The 13,736-nt window shown below is 44.7% G+C and overlaps 1 protein-coding gene across 1 annotated transcript in view; it reads left to right on the top strand.

Annotated features, from left to right (window-relative positions):
* The first annotated feature begins 809 nt into the window (after window positions 1–809).
* LOC116702435 (trinucleotide repeat-containing gene 6B protein) overlaps window positions 810–13,736 on the top strand; it is a 14,547-nt gene continuing 1,620 nt past the window's right edge. Inside the window, exons 1-18 of the mRNA XM_032536623.1 lie at window positions 810–1,142; window positions 2,540–2,627; window positions 2,923–2,944; window positions 3,191–3,628; window positions 3,953–6,829; window positions 7,103–7,255; window positions 7,451–7,641; window positions 7,801–7,863; window positions 8,086–8,244; window positions 8,661–8,798; window positions 10,174–10,398; window positions 10,625–10,741; window positions 10,885–11,098; window positions 11,608–11,760; window positions 11,967–12,122; window positions 12,428–12,574; window positions 12,689–12,781; window positions 13,057–13,272. Coding sequence (XP_032392514.1) covers window positions 2,571–2,627; window positions 2,923–2,944; window positions 3,191–3,628; window positions 3,953–6,829; window positions 7,103–7,255; window positions 7,451–7,641; window positions 7,801–7,863; window positions 8,086–8,244; window positions 8,661–8,798; window positions 10,174–10,398; window positions 10,625–10,741; window positions 10,885–11,098; window positions 11,608–11,760; window positions 11,967–12,122; window positions 12,428–12,574; window positions 12,689–12,781; window positions 13,057–13,272 — 5,419 coding nt within the window. The 5' untranslated portion in view covers window positions 810–1,142; window positions 2,540–2,570. The remainder of the gene's footprint in view (window positions 1,143–2,539; window positions 2,628–2,922; window positions 2,945–3,190; window positions 3,629–3,952; window positions 6,830–7,102; window positions 7,256–7,450; window positions 7,642–7,800; window positions 7,864–8,085; window positions 8,245–8,660; window positions 8,799–10,173; window positions 10,399–10,624; window positions 10,742–10,884; window positions 11,099–11,607; window positions 11,761–11,966; window positions 12,123–12,427; window positions 12,575–12,688; window positions 12,782–13,056; window positions 13,273–13,736) is intronic.

The following is a 13,736-nucleotide window of genomic DNA, read 5'->3' as shown; positions in this document are numbered from 1 at the left end:
AAATAGCATATAAAAAGACTTGTAAATTAATTGTTGATTCTTGTAAATAAACTGTTGATTGTTAATTGTTGTAATTCAAATTACAAAAACCCTGTATTCCTCACAAATCCAAATAAATATAGTGTACAAGATTACAATTAGTCATATATGGAATAAATACCTAAAACATGTAAAAAATATTCAACATGTTATAAGGCCAATACAGTCTTAGGCAGGTAATATATTTACAGATTTGAGACCCATTTTGTTTTCCTTTTTCCACTCTTTATTGTACACAAGTTCAATATGCAGAAGTACAAAAATACATAGACAGTAGTTGGCCCATTTTTTTTAATTCATAAAATTCTTTTTAAACATTGTGAACAGACAGACATTCAGAATAAAAATCATAAGTAGTTTTACAGCCACAATAACAACGTGTATGTAGAATTTGCCTCGGTTGAAGGTGCATAGATAAACAAATATTCAGCAGCTCATGGAACATTATTATCCTGAAATTAATAATATTAATAATAAGGTATACTTTATTAATCCCGCAAGGGGAAATTACAATTTACAATGATTAAGTATTTCAAAAACACATATTGATCAAATGACATATGAGAAGTAAACTGTTTATAAAACGTTATGTATATAAGCATAATAAATAAACAATGACACGATTAAATCATATAACTCATTTGGGGGCTACAGGCTGGCGTGTTTGTTGTACCCGGCATGTGTGACGTCATGTTTCCAGTGATAAGACGCCCTCTGGTGGACGGCGTCGGTAGCGCCCTGCTCCTCCTCCCCTCGCTGATCAACAACCAGCCTGGTGATATCATATGCTGCCTAAACCTCCACTCAGAAGCAAAATGGCCGATAGTAAACTAACCGATCATACAGCGTCTGACAGTCATCAAGGGGTTATGCATGTTTTGTTTACAGCTTGAGAACTATAGTCGCTCAAAAAGGATACTCGCCTTTCCTCATTTTTTTCTACGATTAACATTTCGCATTTCGGTAATGTCATTTCTTATTCAATTTAGCCTTGAAAGCCTCGAAGAACTAGCTCGCTAGGCTAGCTACCTTGCTAGCCTGCTAGCGGTAGGTCTGCAAGAATTTTTGCACAGCAGCACTTTATGTCCTATGTGATTCCCGAAGTAAGTATCCAACTTTAAAATGGTGGGCTTTGATAGCGTTCATGCTTTGTGTGTGTTTGTTAATAACGTTGGTTATTTCCGGCTTTTAAACAAGGGTTTTAGAGGAGCTTCGCTTGTTGGCGTTGCAATGCTGAAAAACGTCACTGAAGTTCGTGGTTTCATTTGGCCCTGTCGACCGTTACTACCGATGAACCAGCTTGCTAGCAGTCTTTTCGCTGACTTGTCAGTAGTGTTTTTGTTCCCACTGCAAAGTTACAAATTGTAACAGTGAAATGTGTCAATTAAATGCACGGTGTTTTAAAAATAGGGGTAATGTCGTTAGCTAGCTAGCTAGCTAATATGTCGTGCCAGTTGTCTGCGAACAACTGCGTAGAGGTTAGTTTCGTCGCGCAGAGCGACAGAGGCACCTTGCTCTGGGACAGTCTACCGCCGCGAGCCCCCGGCTCTCCAGGTCACGGCACAGTGCTCATCAGCGGCTTTAAAGTCGACTAGCATTAGCTAACAAGTTGCTCACCCCAGTGAATCCCTTCTAGAGGTCCCTAGTAGTTGCACAGCTATTGCTTACTGGCTTGTTATTTTCATTAAATCCAGACTGTTTGCGTCCAAAGCGGCTGCAGAAATCTGCTTGTAGGTTTTCCCATACATTACATAAACTGATTCATGTTTACTGGTGCAATTATGTGGGGTACGCTAAAGGATTCAAGCCAAAAGTTGTCCAGTTAGCTTTCATTAGCGCTGTGTGACATGATGCTGATTATGTGCAACAGAAACACTGGGCGCAGTCATATTTACAGCTCTCTGGTATCTGAGAACGCTTTACATTTACACTTAAAACCGATTGTTCCAGCCCCCTGTGGTATGTTTTTTCTTTCCACAACAATGGGCTCACATGACTTGGATATGAGTTGTGTATTAGCATATTCTATAGGTTTAAATTTGGCAGCAAGTGTGAAGTTAGCGAGAGCTTATCTTTCATAACGCTGGACACATCCCGTCATGTATTTACGTTAAAGCTAGTATTGCTGCCTTTTACAATATCTACTGTAATGTAGAAGAACTTTCCAGAAATGTTGGAGAGTTTGAAGTGACTTGTTTGGCTGCTGCCTGTGTTGTCCGTTGGTTAGAGTTGCAATCGTTTGCTCGTTTGTTAGTTAATGAATTATGCAATGAGAAGCTAGGCTCCCAAGGGCTTGAGTCAAGCCCGTGGCTAACAATACAGTCCTTACAACATTAAGTGTGTAGGATAATGCTTGGCAGTAATCTGATAAAATACATATTATTCATTTTGAGCACATATGTGAATGTGTGAAATGTATGCCCTCATCAAGCATTAAATTACTTTCAGTGTGCTTTGAGGTGTGACATAAATAATTGATTGTGTATGCTTCTCTTCACAGACAGGAGAATCAGGAAAGGGAGCAGTAGTTCATGGAAGACAAGAAAAAGAAGAAAGAAGATAAAAAGAAAAGGGAAACCTCTCAGAAGGTAAACGGGTTCACCAAAATTCACAGCTGATTTTTATTTATTTTTTGTATATATCTGTGATATATTTTTCTGCCTTCATATGTTTACTTACCACTTACTTGGCATGAGTTTTTGTTTTACTAGAATTTGAATTAAATTTATTTAAGTTTTAGGGCTTAGATTTTGTCATGTTTGTATTCAATGCCATATTTTAAATGTTTGCGTAATTGCCGCAGCACTTTTTTTATTCATAAATTTTCCACTGAAAAATTATTTTCTTTCTTTACATCTGACTCCCTTGTTCTTTCTATTTCAGGTGCCAGAACAGAAAATCAAAGGTATGATTTTATCCTCTATATTTTTTCTTTTTCATCCACTCACTATCCCACTAGATCATGTAAGTGGCATTGTATAGGGTGTAGCACATGTTAGCTCACCCTTTAGACACTTGACACATTTTCTTCCACTTTTCTTAAACTGTTTACTAAAGAGTAGCTTAACTTACCTTCAGCTTATACCACATATATTCTTATTGTACTTAAGTCTACCAGATGTTTAAACCCTTCATTATATGTATATTTCAGTGCCAGAATCAGCCAAGCCCTCCTCTTCCCAGACGCTCGCCACCCCAGGCTCAGTGTCCCCCAGCCCTGGCCCTGTTGCCCCCTCATCCCCCAATCCTGGTGCAGCCGGGGTTTCTGCACAAGTTCCTCCTGGTGGCGGGAACAATGCAAAGCAGCGGACTGCTGTGGCCAACGGACAGCCCTCCTCCCCCTCTGGAAGCCAGACCTCCCAGCAGCAGCGATACATGTCCAGAGAGGTTCCACCAAGATTTCGCTGCCAGCAGGACCATAAAGTGCTACTGAAGAGGGGCCAGCCACCGCTGTCCTCCATGCTGCTGGGGGGAGGCGGAGGTGATGGGGCTGCAGGAGGGGTCGGAGGAGGCAGTGGCTGGGTAGCCGCCCCATCTCTTTCCTCACAGGAAGCAGATAACCCCAATGCAAACACAGCTGGAGGCACAGGTGGGTAAATGTGTCTGAACAAAAAAGATGATCAAGTTTGATATGTAATTCACTGAAGGTCATGTTTAGAAAAGCCACTTTGCATTTCACAGTTTATCAAACAGCCATGAAAAGGATTTTACAACAGCATACAACCCATCAATTGACTATAAAATAACTAAAACTGTGGTTGTAAAGTTTTATATGACAACAGTGTTATGTGTTCACTGTACTGACTAGAAATCTGTAGTAATAGGTCTACCAGTTGGTATGTTCTGCAAGTTGTTAGTTTTGTTAATGCTTAAATTGTCAATTAAATGAATGGTCTCAATTTTGTCAATATAGATTCCAACCTGGGTTTATCCTCCACTTCACCCCCCAACTCTTCATCCTCATTATGTGTCGCTGCTCTGTCGTCTTCTTCTACTACTACTACTACTACTACTACTTCAACTTATGCAAATTCCACATGGGGGGCAGGCTCTGGCAGCCAGTCCTCTTCTCAGGGCTGCGGTAAGGTGATTGTGGATGGGACGGACCTGGGGGATTGGCCTAGCATCCTAGGAGCCAAATTGAGTTCTGACGGGGCTGGAGGAGGAGGAAGGGTGCAGGCGCAAGACTGCCCTGGTAACAACAACAACAGTAGTGCCTCATGGAGTGAGAAAAACATCCAGCAGAAGGGAGGAGTAGTAGGAGGAGGAGGAGCAGGGAACATGGACAATCCTTCCTCACCTCGTTCTTCTCCTCTTTCCTTCTCTTCCTCGCTTAATGAATGTGTTCAGTCAAGTGGTGGTGTGTGGGGCTCTTCCACCTCCTCTCAGGGGGAGGCAGGGCCAGGATCAGCAGCGTTTTACAATTCCAAAGTCTCCCATCTTCTTCCTGGGCCTCAGGAGAGCCCTGTGGGTGGCAGCAGCAGTGTCCCTGGTGCCAATTTCAACCCCAATGTGAACCCCTCCGCCTGGCCTGCCCTGGTGCAGGGTGGGACATCATCTTCAGCTAGCGATGGCCTTCCACTACACTCGTCCATTACTTCAGCTTCCTCGTTCTCTGCCAGCACCACTCTCATCACCACTCACTCTCTTTCATCTGTGAATCAAACTGGTCTCCATCAGCAGCACACTGAGACAGCTCTGGGATCCAGGAGTGGAGAACAGCAGCAGCACTTAGGAACCCTGAGGCCAGAGTTGGGTTCAGGCGGGGAAGCAAGAGGAGCAGGACCAAATCCAGAAGGTGTCATTGAGAAGGACTGTGCAAGTGTTGAAGGAGAAAGGAGTGGTCATCTCTCTGGCTCTTCGTCTTCCTCCTCTGCTGCCTCTTCTTCTTGGAGGTCCATGCCTCCAGTGTCCTCTGACCTGTGTGCAGGTGCCTCACAGGCAGATGGGTGGGGTGGAGGAGGGACTGGAGCTCAGGGGCCGGAAGGGAATGTGTGGGGCTTTGGAAGCCAGGGTGACAGGTCAGGTTGGGGTAGGGGAAATGATGGTAGCTCAAATACCCCAGCGGTATCTCAGGGAGCGTGGGAAGGAGGCAGTTCAGAAGCCGAGTGGGGTGGCACAGTGGGAGGTGTAAGTTCGAGTAACTTAGCAATAGGAAGTGGAAGAGGAGGAGATGGGAGCAGTAGCAGTAGTAGTGGAGGCAGTGTAGGTATTGGTGGCAGCGTTTTGCAGGACTCTGCCTCACCAAAGTTAGCAACTATGACAAAAGCTTGGGACAATCAGAAAGGGATGGAAAGTGAGGACGGGGAGTGGGGTGGAGGAGGGGTAGGGCCGACTGAAGGCACTGCAGGTGACCCGCCTTCATCCTCTAGTGGAGGAGGGTCCAAAGCTGGAAGTGGTGAAGGAGAGAGTGATGGCAGCGTACATAAGCAGGAGCGAGCCTCGTTTGTACACCAACGTTCCGACCAGAACTCCAATGCTGATGTGGCCTTACTCAGCATGCTCAATCGATCTGACCTGGACCCTAGGGTTCTGTCTAATACGGGGTGGGGGCAGACCCAGATTCGACAGAATGTGGCCTGGGACCTGGACACCACAACAGGAGTAAGAAAGAGAAATGAAAGAAGCGCTTCATCTTCCTCTACATTCTCATCAGCAACCATGAACACTACCACTAATCGCAGCCCCGGGTACCCGTCTAACACCAGTTCAATAACTAATGATCCATCGGCTGGCAGTCACACGACCAGCCTGAACTCTGGCCCTGTTACAATGAGAGATGGCTGGGATGGTGGTGCTGCACAGTCCACCTGTGGTCCTCGCATGCTTGGTAGCACTATAAGAAAGCCAGGAACGCCAGAAGAAGATGCGGAGGGCAACCAGGGGAAGGCAGCTGGAGGCTGGGGGGATCTCCCACCTGAAAACCAGGGCAAAGGATGGGGGACTGAAGAAAAAAAATGGGGTGATCACAGAGGAGGAGGCAGTGGAGGAGGGAACTGGAAAGAAGTTGGAGAGCAGGGTAGTGGGTGGGCAGATGGTCCAGAGGATAAAGGGACAGGGGGATGGAAGGGGACTGGACGAGGGGAGTCAGGTAGTTGGGGAGGACAGTGTGGAGGAGGAGACAGGGTACAGAGGGACTCTATACCTGGAGGCGGGTGTGGAGATGGGCGAAGCAGAGCTGTAAGCAACTCTGATGAGAAGGGGTCTTCCTGGGGTCATTTGGATGAAGGGGGATCTCAGCGAGGAGGGTGGGGAGGGGGAGATGTGGGTGGAGGCAAATCCCACCAGGACTGGGGGACTTCCAAGCCCCACACAGCAGCAGCACATATACCAAACAGCCAAGTGGCACCAATGAAAGCCCCAAATCAACAGCAGCACCAATCACAGGGCCAGCAGCCACAAGGAGGTCCCATTCAAGGAGGGTGGAATAGCCGGTCCAATGTTGGAGGTGGAGGTCCACCATCCAAGAATCAGAACCAAAGTTCAGGCTGGACCTCCGGCCCAATCCCACAAATCTCTGGGGGCGGGGGTGACTCCCTGGAGCCCAGTGGCTGGGAAGAGCCCTCCCCTCAGTCCATCAGTCGCAAAATGGAAATTGATGATGGCACTTCAGCCTGGGGAGACCCAACCCGCTACAAAAGCAAGAATGTAAATTTGTGGGACAAAAAGAGTGCTACGCCTGGTCAAAGCCACAGTCAGCAGGCCCCACCACCATCCATCCAACAACCACCTAGAAGGCAGCAGGGCATGCAGCACAGCAGGGATGCAAACCCTGGCAATGCTGCAGTGGGTAAGCAGAAGTTGTATTATTATTACAAATAAGTGTGCATTTGGCAAGCTCCAAAAAAGTAAATAGAGCATCAGCATTTGAAGTGATGGTTTAGGTATTGCAAATTGTCTGTAATGTGCAATCACCAGTTATTTTAGTAACTGCAATGTCTGCCATATCGAAACATAATTGACTTTACCGACTCTGGTCATCAGAATAACACATTTAAGTTGTGTAAGTAAGTTGTTTTCTTTTGCACTAAATAAATGTGTGTTCAATTTCATCAATGTCCAGGTCCTGGCATGTGGGGAGGAGGTGCACAATCTGTGGATAATGGTACGACTTCTTGGAGCCAGTCGTCAGATTCAGCAACAGGTTGGGGTGATCCAGATGAACCCAGCAAAGCTTCTGGCTGGAGGAACCCTTCACCCAACCCTGGTAAACCTGGTAAGAACAGACAAAATGTGTGTAATTCAAAATATTACAAAAACCTACATATTAGTTACTATGATTTTGTGACAAGGTGCAGCATTACACATCTCTCAATTTGTAAGGGGTTCAGCATTTTTTAACCACAAGTTCCAAAGGAAAACTAGAGAAATGCCAACATTGTTATAACCATCTGCTTTGGTTTTTCTGCAGGCACTAAGTCAATGGAGAGCTGGGGTGGGAAGGGAGAGGGCTCTGTTGCAGCCTCCCGTCACCCCAGCTGGGACGAAGAAGATGATGGTGGCGGAGGGGTCTGGAACAGCACTGGTTCCCAAGGAAACAGCTCCTCCTACAACTCTGGAGGTTGGGGTCAGACTCATGGAGGAAAGAGAGGCAACCTCAAGGTAGGTTAAAGGAGGTTCTAGGACACACAAAAACAAGTTTCAGTTGCCTTGCTTTTTCATTGTAGTGTAGTTTTTTTGTTTAGTCCTTAATCTTGTCCTTGCAGTCTTTCTTAATTTTCTTTTTTGACTAAGAGTAATGTTTGAATTTCTTTCCTATAGAGTGGAGGAGGGGACAGCTGGATGAATCCTGTGTCACGCCAGTTTTCAAACATGGGTCTTCTGGTAAAACTACTAAAAAATAATCCTAATATTTCTAGCGAATGGAAACAGTAATTGTAATGTGTTTATTGATGATTTAGTTTCATGTCTTATGTCATATTGCAGTTTTTTTTCTCCCTAAAGTTTAAATCAAAACCTGTTACTCATATTGATGTTATCATGATGGAGGGGATTATCAGTGAGGGCTCTTTTAACGATTGTGTTCATGACTTTGTTGATTTGTAGGGCGATGACCCAAGTCTTGACAAAAAGATGGAAGGAGACAAGAGAGGAATAACTGACTATAACGGAGAGATGCGGAGGGGGGGAAGAGGTGGAGGAGGTTATCGTATGCCTAGTTCCAAAGACATGGGTCCTGCTGACATGGGGCCCTATGGTGAAAAGGTATGAGTCTGTTTAAAGTGCATGTGGCTATTAATGGAAACCTGATCCGTTCTATGCATGTGCAAAGATGGTTTAGGTTAGGCACTGACCTCGAATGGATAGGGTCAGGATAGCCAATTGGTCAGGGGATAGGTAAAAAACGGATCAGTTGTCAGGTTCAGATTGGGTAGGGACAAGCCAACATTAAGTCACTTTACAGACCTTCCATTTTTTTTCACTTCATTTTTAATAAAGCAATATATATTTTAATATTCAGACCTTCCATTTTCAAAGTTGGCTACCATTTTGTATTATTTCAACTTTTATAACATCTGCTACATGGTTGTGTTGTGCTAACTTAAGGACTTAAGTGAAGAAATTACAATGATATGAGAACTTATCACACGTTACATTGCATGGTCTTCATCGTTCTCCAGATGGGTGGCCATGGGATGTTTGTTGGCAGTGGCGGAGGGATGCCTCAGCCTCGAGGGATGCACCAGTCTGGCCTGCATCCAATAAACCCCTCCCAGGGTTTACGTGCTCAAGTGCCTCATCAGTTCCTGTCGGCGCAGGTCAGTGTTTTTTTTTTGTCTCTGATGTTCTTAGATTAATGTAAACCAAAGGGATAGGGTTATAGTCAATTTATGCTTCTGCATTAAATTGACGCCGTGGGTAGGTACGTGAAGATAAGGACCCTACGTCGGACTCTACCCTGTAGCCTAACGCACACCTCTCAAAATTTGGAACTACACGTTGGGGCAACAAAGATCACAATAACTGCGATTTGTCCGCTTGGCAGCATTGCATTTGCCCCTACTCATTTCTGGGTTCTCCTTTTCAATAATCAACTTGAAGCAGGGAGAGGGTTAACTTGTCCTGCTACAGATTTCCGACCGTGGTCCGAGAGCACATTGGAGACACTTTGTTTCTCTCACTATGCCTCTAGAGTTGGTACTCGCTCCGAAGCTAATCCCCGTCACTCTCCCACTTGCTATACACACACTACCCTGCACACACACACACTGGCCCTGCTAGAGTGGTCAAAGCAGACGCCAACACACAAGTAAAAACTTCAGTCCACTTACACAGGCTACGGCAAAAGCTCTGCATAGAGCCTCTGAAGAAGCATTAATCCCGTGTCATACAACAACACTTTCACTACTAATTGAATATTGCCCACAACGCTGCCTGTTCGCCCTGACTCTCACGTGGTTTATGTTTACTGTATATAAACTGTTTATATAATTGTTTTATTTTCCCAGCATTCCTCAGTTTTCTGTTAGCAGACATCTTGTATCAGCCACACACTTGTTGCAACTTGAAGCCTTGAATTCAAAATTGGATTCTGCTATGCGGACATACACATTTCTGATCAATACATAAATCAACACCTGATTTCTTTTAGGAAAACAAGCTTTACAGTTTACAAAAAGCAAAGAATCACTTGTCCTTGCTTTAACTTTAACAATGTTTGGTCCTCAGATCCTCATCAGGCGAAGTTTACATAGATACACAATACATCTATAGGCTGTAGGCTATCACCTGAGGAAAAAGCTGCCAACCAGAGGACACCAGCAACATATCTGCTATACAGTACATACAAATGAGCTCGCCAAATATAGAAACAAACATGATGCAGAAAACAAAAGAAATACATTTTAAGAACACCTTTTTAATATACAGAGCCCTCTTCTCCACAAAGACTGGAGAGTGTGCGAGATTCTTTGTTCCTTGTCAATAGTTTAAGCCTACACATCTGTAACTAAGGCATTATGGTGCGCAAGAGCCTTTTTTTATGGTTAACTGTGAATTTAATTTTCTTTAGTAACTCATAACATTTGGAATGAATGGAGCTTGAAGAATGGATTGTCCCTGTTTCTCATTCTCATCAAGTGTCTGTACCAGCAGCTATACATGAAGTATACATAAAATTCCTGTGACATGCAGGTGCCGGGTCCTATGCTGAAGCAGATGCCCTCACCTGGTGGCAGTGTGGGTGGAGTGGTTGGAGGAGTAGGAGGAGGAGTAGGAGTAGGAGGAGGAGGAGTAGGAGGTGTTGGAAGTGTCGGAGGGGTCAGTGGTGTTGGTGGAGGAGTGTTCCCTCCTCAGATTTCCCCACAGCAGCTAGCAATGCTTAGCAACATTTACCCCCACATGCAGCAGTTCCATCTGGTACGTGACTCAATTTTAGATCATCACATTGAAATAAATATTTCATTGCTGTCTGTTTTGTACAACAGTCTACAGTCTTTAGTCTACAACTGTCTTTGTTTAACTCTGTATTGGATTATTTTAAAAATACATTGTGACTTGTAATAAACCCACCCCCTAGTGACATGCTCTGAGTGTCTATATGTGAGCACTAGCCTATGTATTCTTTGTCACCACCAACCCACAGGCTTGTCAGCTCCTGCTACAACAGCAGCAGCAGCAGCAGCAACAGCAGCAGCTCCTGCAGAACCAGAGGAAGTTCCCTCAGCCTCAGCCTCTCAGGCAGCAGCCTGACCCACAGCAGGTACGCATAATCATGTGCTTTACCATACAATGCACTATGATCAGGACTTCAACCATTACTTTTGTATTTCTCTGTTGCAAAAACTGTACTTTACACGAGTCATTCTGAAAGTGATTCATTTTCTTAAATCTTGTCTTTCTCAGCTGGCAAGGATTATGGCTATTCTGCAGCAGCAGAGACAGCATCAGCAGGGTGGAGTTGGAGGAGCAACAGCAGCAGGAGGAGGGAGCTCCAAACTGTCTCCCTCTCACCTGGGAGGAGGCCTGTCCAAACAGCCCATGGTAGACCCCCTTTCACATCCTGGAATGGGGGGGGCCTTATCAGACCTTCATGCCAAAACTCAAGGGATGTACTCTGGTGAGTTCAACCAGTGGGTCAGACTCCATTTGGTTAGATGTGATGCAGCTGTACAGATAACACTAAATAAAACTAGTGTGCAGTTTGAATTTGTATTGTTTTTAGGGGTGTTTAGTAGGCTGCCAAAGTAGCATTTTAGATTCCCGCCTAAGGTACACAATGTCAGCAAATTTTTAATGACTGAGATTTACGATCAAGCAATCCCAGCAATGCTAAACATAAATTCAGGGAGGAATTACAGTTACCAGCTCAGGCAAAAGTTGTTTTCGGGTGTCCGTAGAGTGTTGGTAGAGCGGGAGCCCGTATATAGAGGTTTACTCCATTGAGCCCGGGTTTGAGTCAGTTCCGCATCCCTTTGCTTTATGTCAACCCCCCTCTCTCTCCCCTTTCAGTTCTTGAGCTGTCCTGTCAATAAAGTCTAAAAATGCTCAAAAATAATGTTTGAAAAAAAATTAATATTAGTTGAATGTAATGTGCTATTGAACGTTTTGTGTTGTTCCGCTTGTCAGGGCTTGCCCCTGGTGGTAACCTGTCAGGACTGGAGCTCAGCTCCATGATGGGTGGGATGAAGGACACTGGCGGACAGCAATCCCGATTCAAATGGATGATGGAGGGACACTCCCCAGCTCCATCTCCCCCTGAGACAACCCTTCACAAGAATGGTAGGTTAGCAGGTAGTTTTTAACATGATTTTTGCAAAGGCAAAATTCACACATGGGTAAGCACACCCAGGATGTAGTCAATCTGGTCTCGACTGCCTTGGCAATAACCTTCATCAAGTGTATGCGAATGAACCACTGCAAATCGATGAAGTGATATTAACATCAGTCTATTTGACCTTATTTCCCTTTTTGTGTGCTGTCCCCAGGCCCTTTAAAGGTGAGAGGAGGATCCCCTTACTCCCAGTATGAAATGCTTGGCAGTGATGGTGTGGGGATTCCCCCTCAAGGCTCTGCAGACAACTGGCATCGGACCCCTGGGAGTAAAATGGGGAACAAACCTGCCACATCTAGCTGGCCTCCAGGTGAAAATGCCTTTCTCTGCTACGAGTTTCCAAAGGGCGATAATTTAAGATTAAATTATGAGTAGACTGTAAAAAAATGTAATGTCAAGACAGACTCAAATATGCATGAAGCCACATGTTTATTTTAATCAATACTATTCTATCTCTGAAGCTGTTGTGCCATTTTAATGTCATGCCAAAGAAAAGAACAAACTAATTACTTTAATTTTATAGCCACCCAATATGTACAAAAGTCAGATTAAAAATAAGGGGGGTGTGGCACTTAATTTCAATCTATCAATACATTTTCTGTTTTTGGCTTACAGAGTTCCAGCCCGGTGTTCCCTGGAAGGGAATCCAAAGCAGTGGAGACCCAGAGTCTGACCCTTACATGACCCCTGGTAGTGTTCTTGGCTCCCCAGGACCCCCGAGCCTCAACGACTCTGACCACCAGTTACTGCGAGACAACATAGGTATTTAACTGAACGTGACAAATATTTTGATGAGCATATATGTTGGACTGTGGTTGCCTTGTCTTGTTTATCACAGGATGTGTTACTTTGAGATCACCTTGTACTGTTTTGTAGGGCCAAACGCCTCCCTCAACACGTCGCTGCCTTCACCTGGTGCCTGGCCCTACAGTGCCTCAGACAGCCCCCTCAGCAATGCACACAGCACAGGTATTTGTTTTTATTTATTTTATTTTGACATGTTGTACTTACATTTTTACTTTTAAATATCATTCATCGTATTAGCTCAGTTGTTATTTGCAATTTCTTTTTTTTCTGTTACTATAATTGTGTTTTTGCGCTGTACTGGTCTACAAGTTTTGCCTATTCCAGAAAGCTGCCAAAGCTGTTCGATGTACTGCGTCCTCTCTTCTCCCATTTCTGTGGTCTGTTTGTCAAAACTCCTTTTCCCCCCCCTTTCTCCCACCTCCCCATTTCCTCTTCAGGAAAGTACTCGGAGTACAAGCCCAGCTGGCCCCCAGAGCCCATCGGACAAAACAAGTTGTGGAAGACCAATCGCAACAGCTCACAGCTGCCACGACCCCCTCCTGGCTTAACCAATCAGAAGCAGGCCGCACCCTCCCCATGGGGTAGCGGAGGCCCACGGTTGGCCCGGAGTTGGGGAGGGAGCGGGATAAATCAAGAGTCGAGATTTGTGCCAGGTACATTTGTGCCGTTTACAGGAAAAGCTTTAGATCATTTTATAACCTTTTGTCAACTAATACTTAACTAATTTATAAAGGAAACTCTTCTTAAAAGTAATATGAAGATGGGGCATCCTCTAGCTCACCCAGTAAGAGCAAGCGCCCCATGTTGGTGGAGTCCTTTGCAGCGTCCATGGTTTAAATCCGACATGCGGCCCTTTGCTGCGTGTCATCCACTCTCTTTCTCTCCCCCTTTCCTGTCTATCCACGATCACTTTTGAATAAAGGGAAAAGCCCCAAAAAACTAATCTTTAAAAAAAAAAAGAATCAATATCAAGAATCAGGTCTTATTACAGTATCATGAAACAGACCATGAACGTTGTCTTTTTGTAAATAAGTAAATCTTTAGCGTATTTATGGAGTTTGTAATGAGCAATGACGTCCTCGCTTATTGTTTATTCCTTGTCTCTTCTCTCTTCCTT

Source organism: Etheostoma spectabile, chromosome 15 (assembly GCF_008692095.1).
Source record: "Etheostoma spectabile isolate EspeVRDwgs_2016 chromosome 15, UIUC_Espe_1.0, whole genome shotgun sequence".
Classification (NCBI taxonomy): Eukaryota; Metazoa; Chordata; class Actinopteri; order Perciformes; family Percidae; genus Etheostoma; species Etheostoma spectabile.
This window is presented reverse-complemented; position numbering and strand designations above follow the sequence as displayed.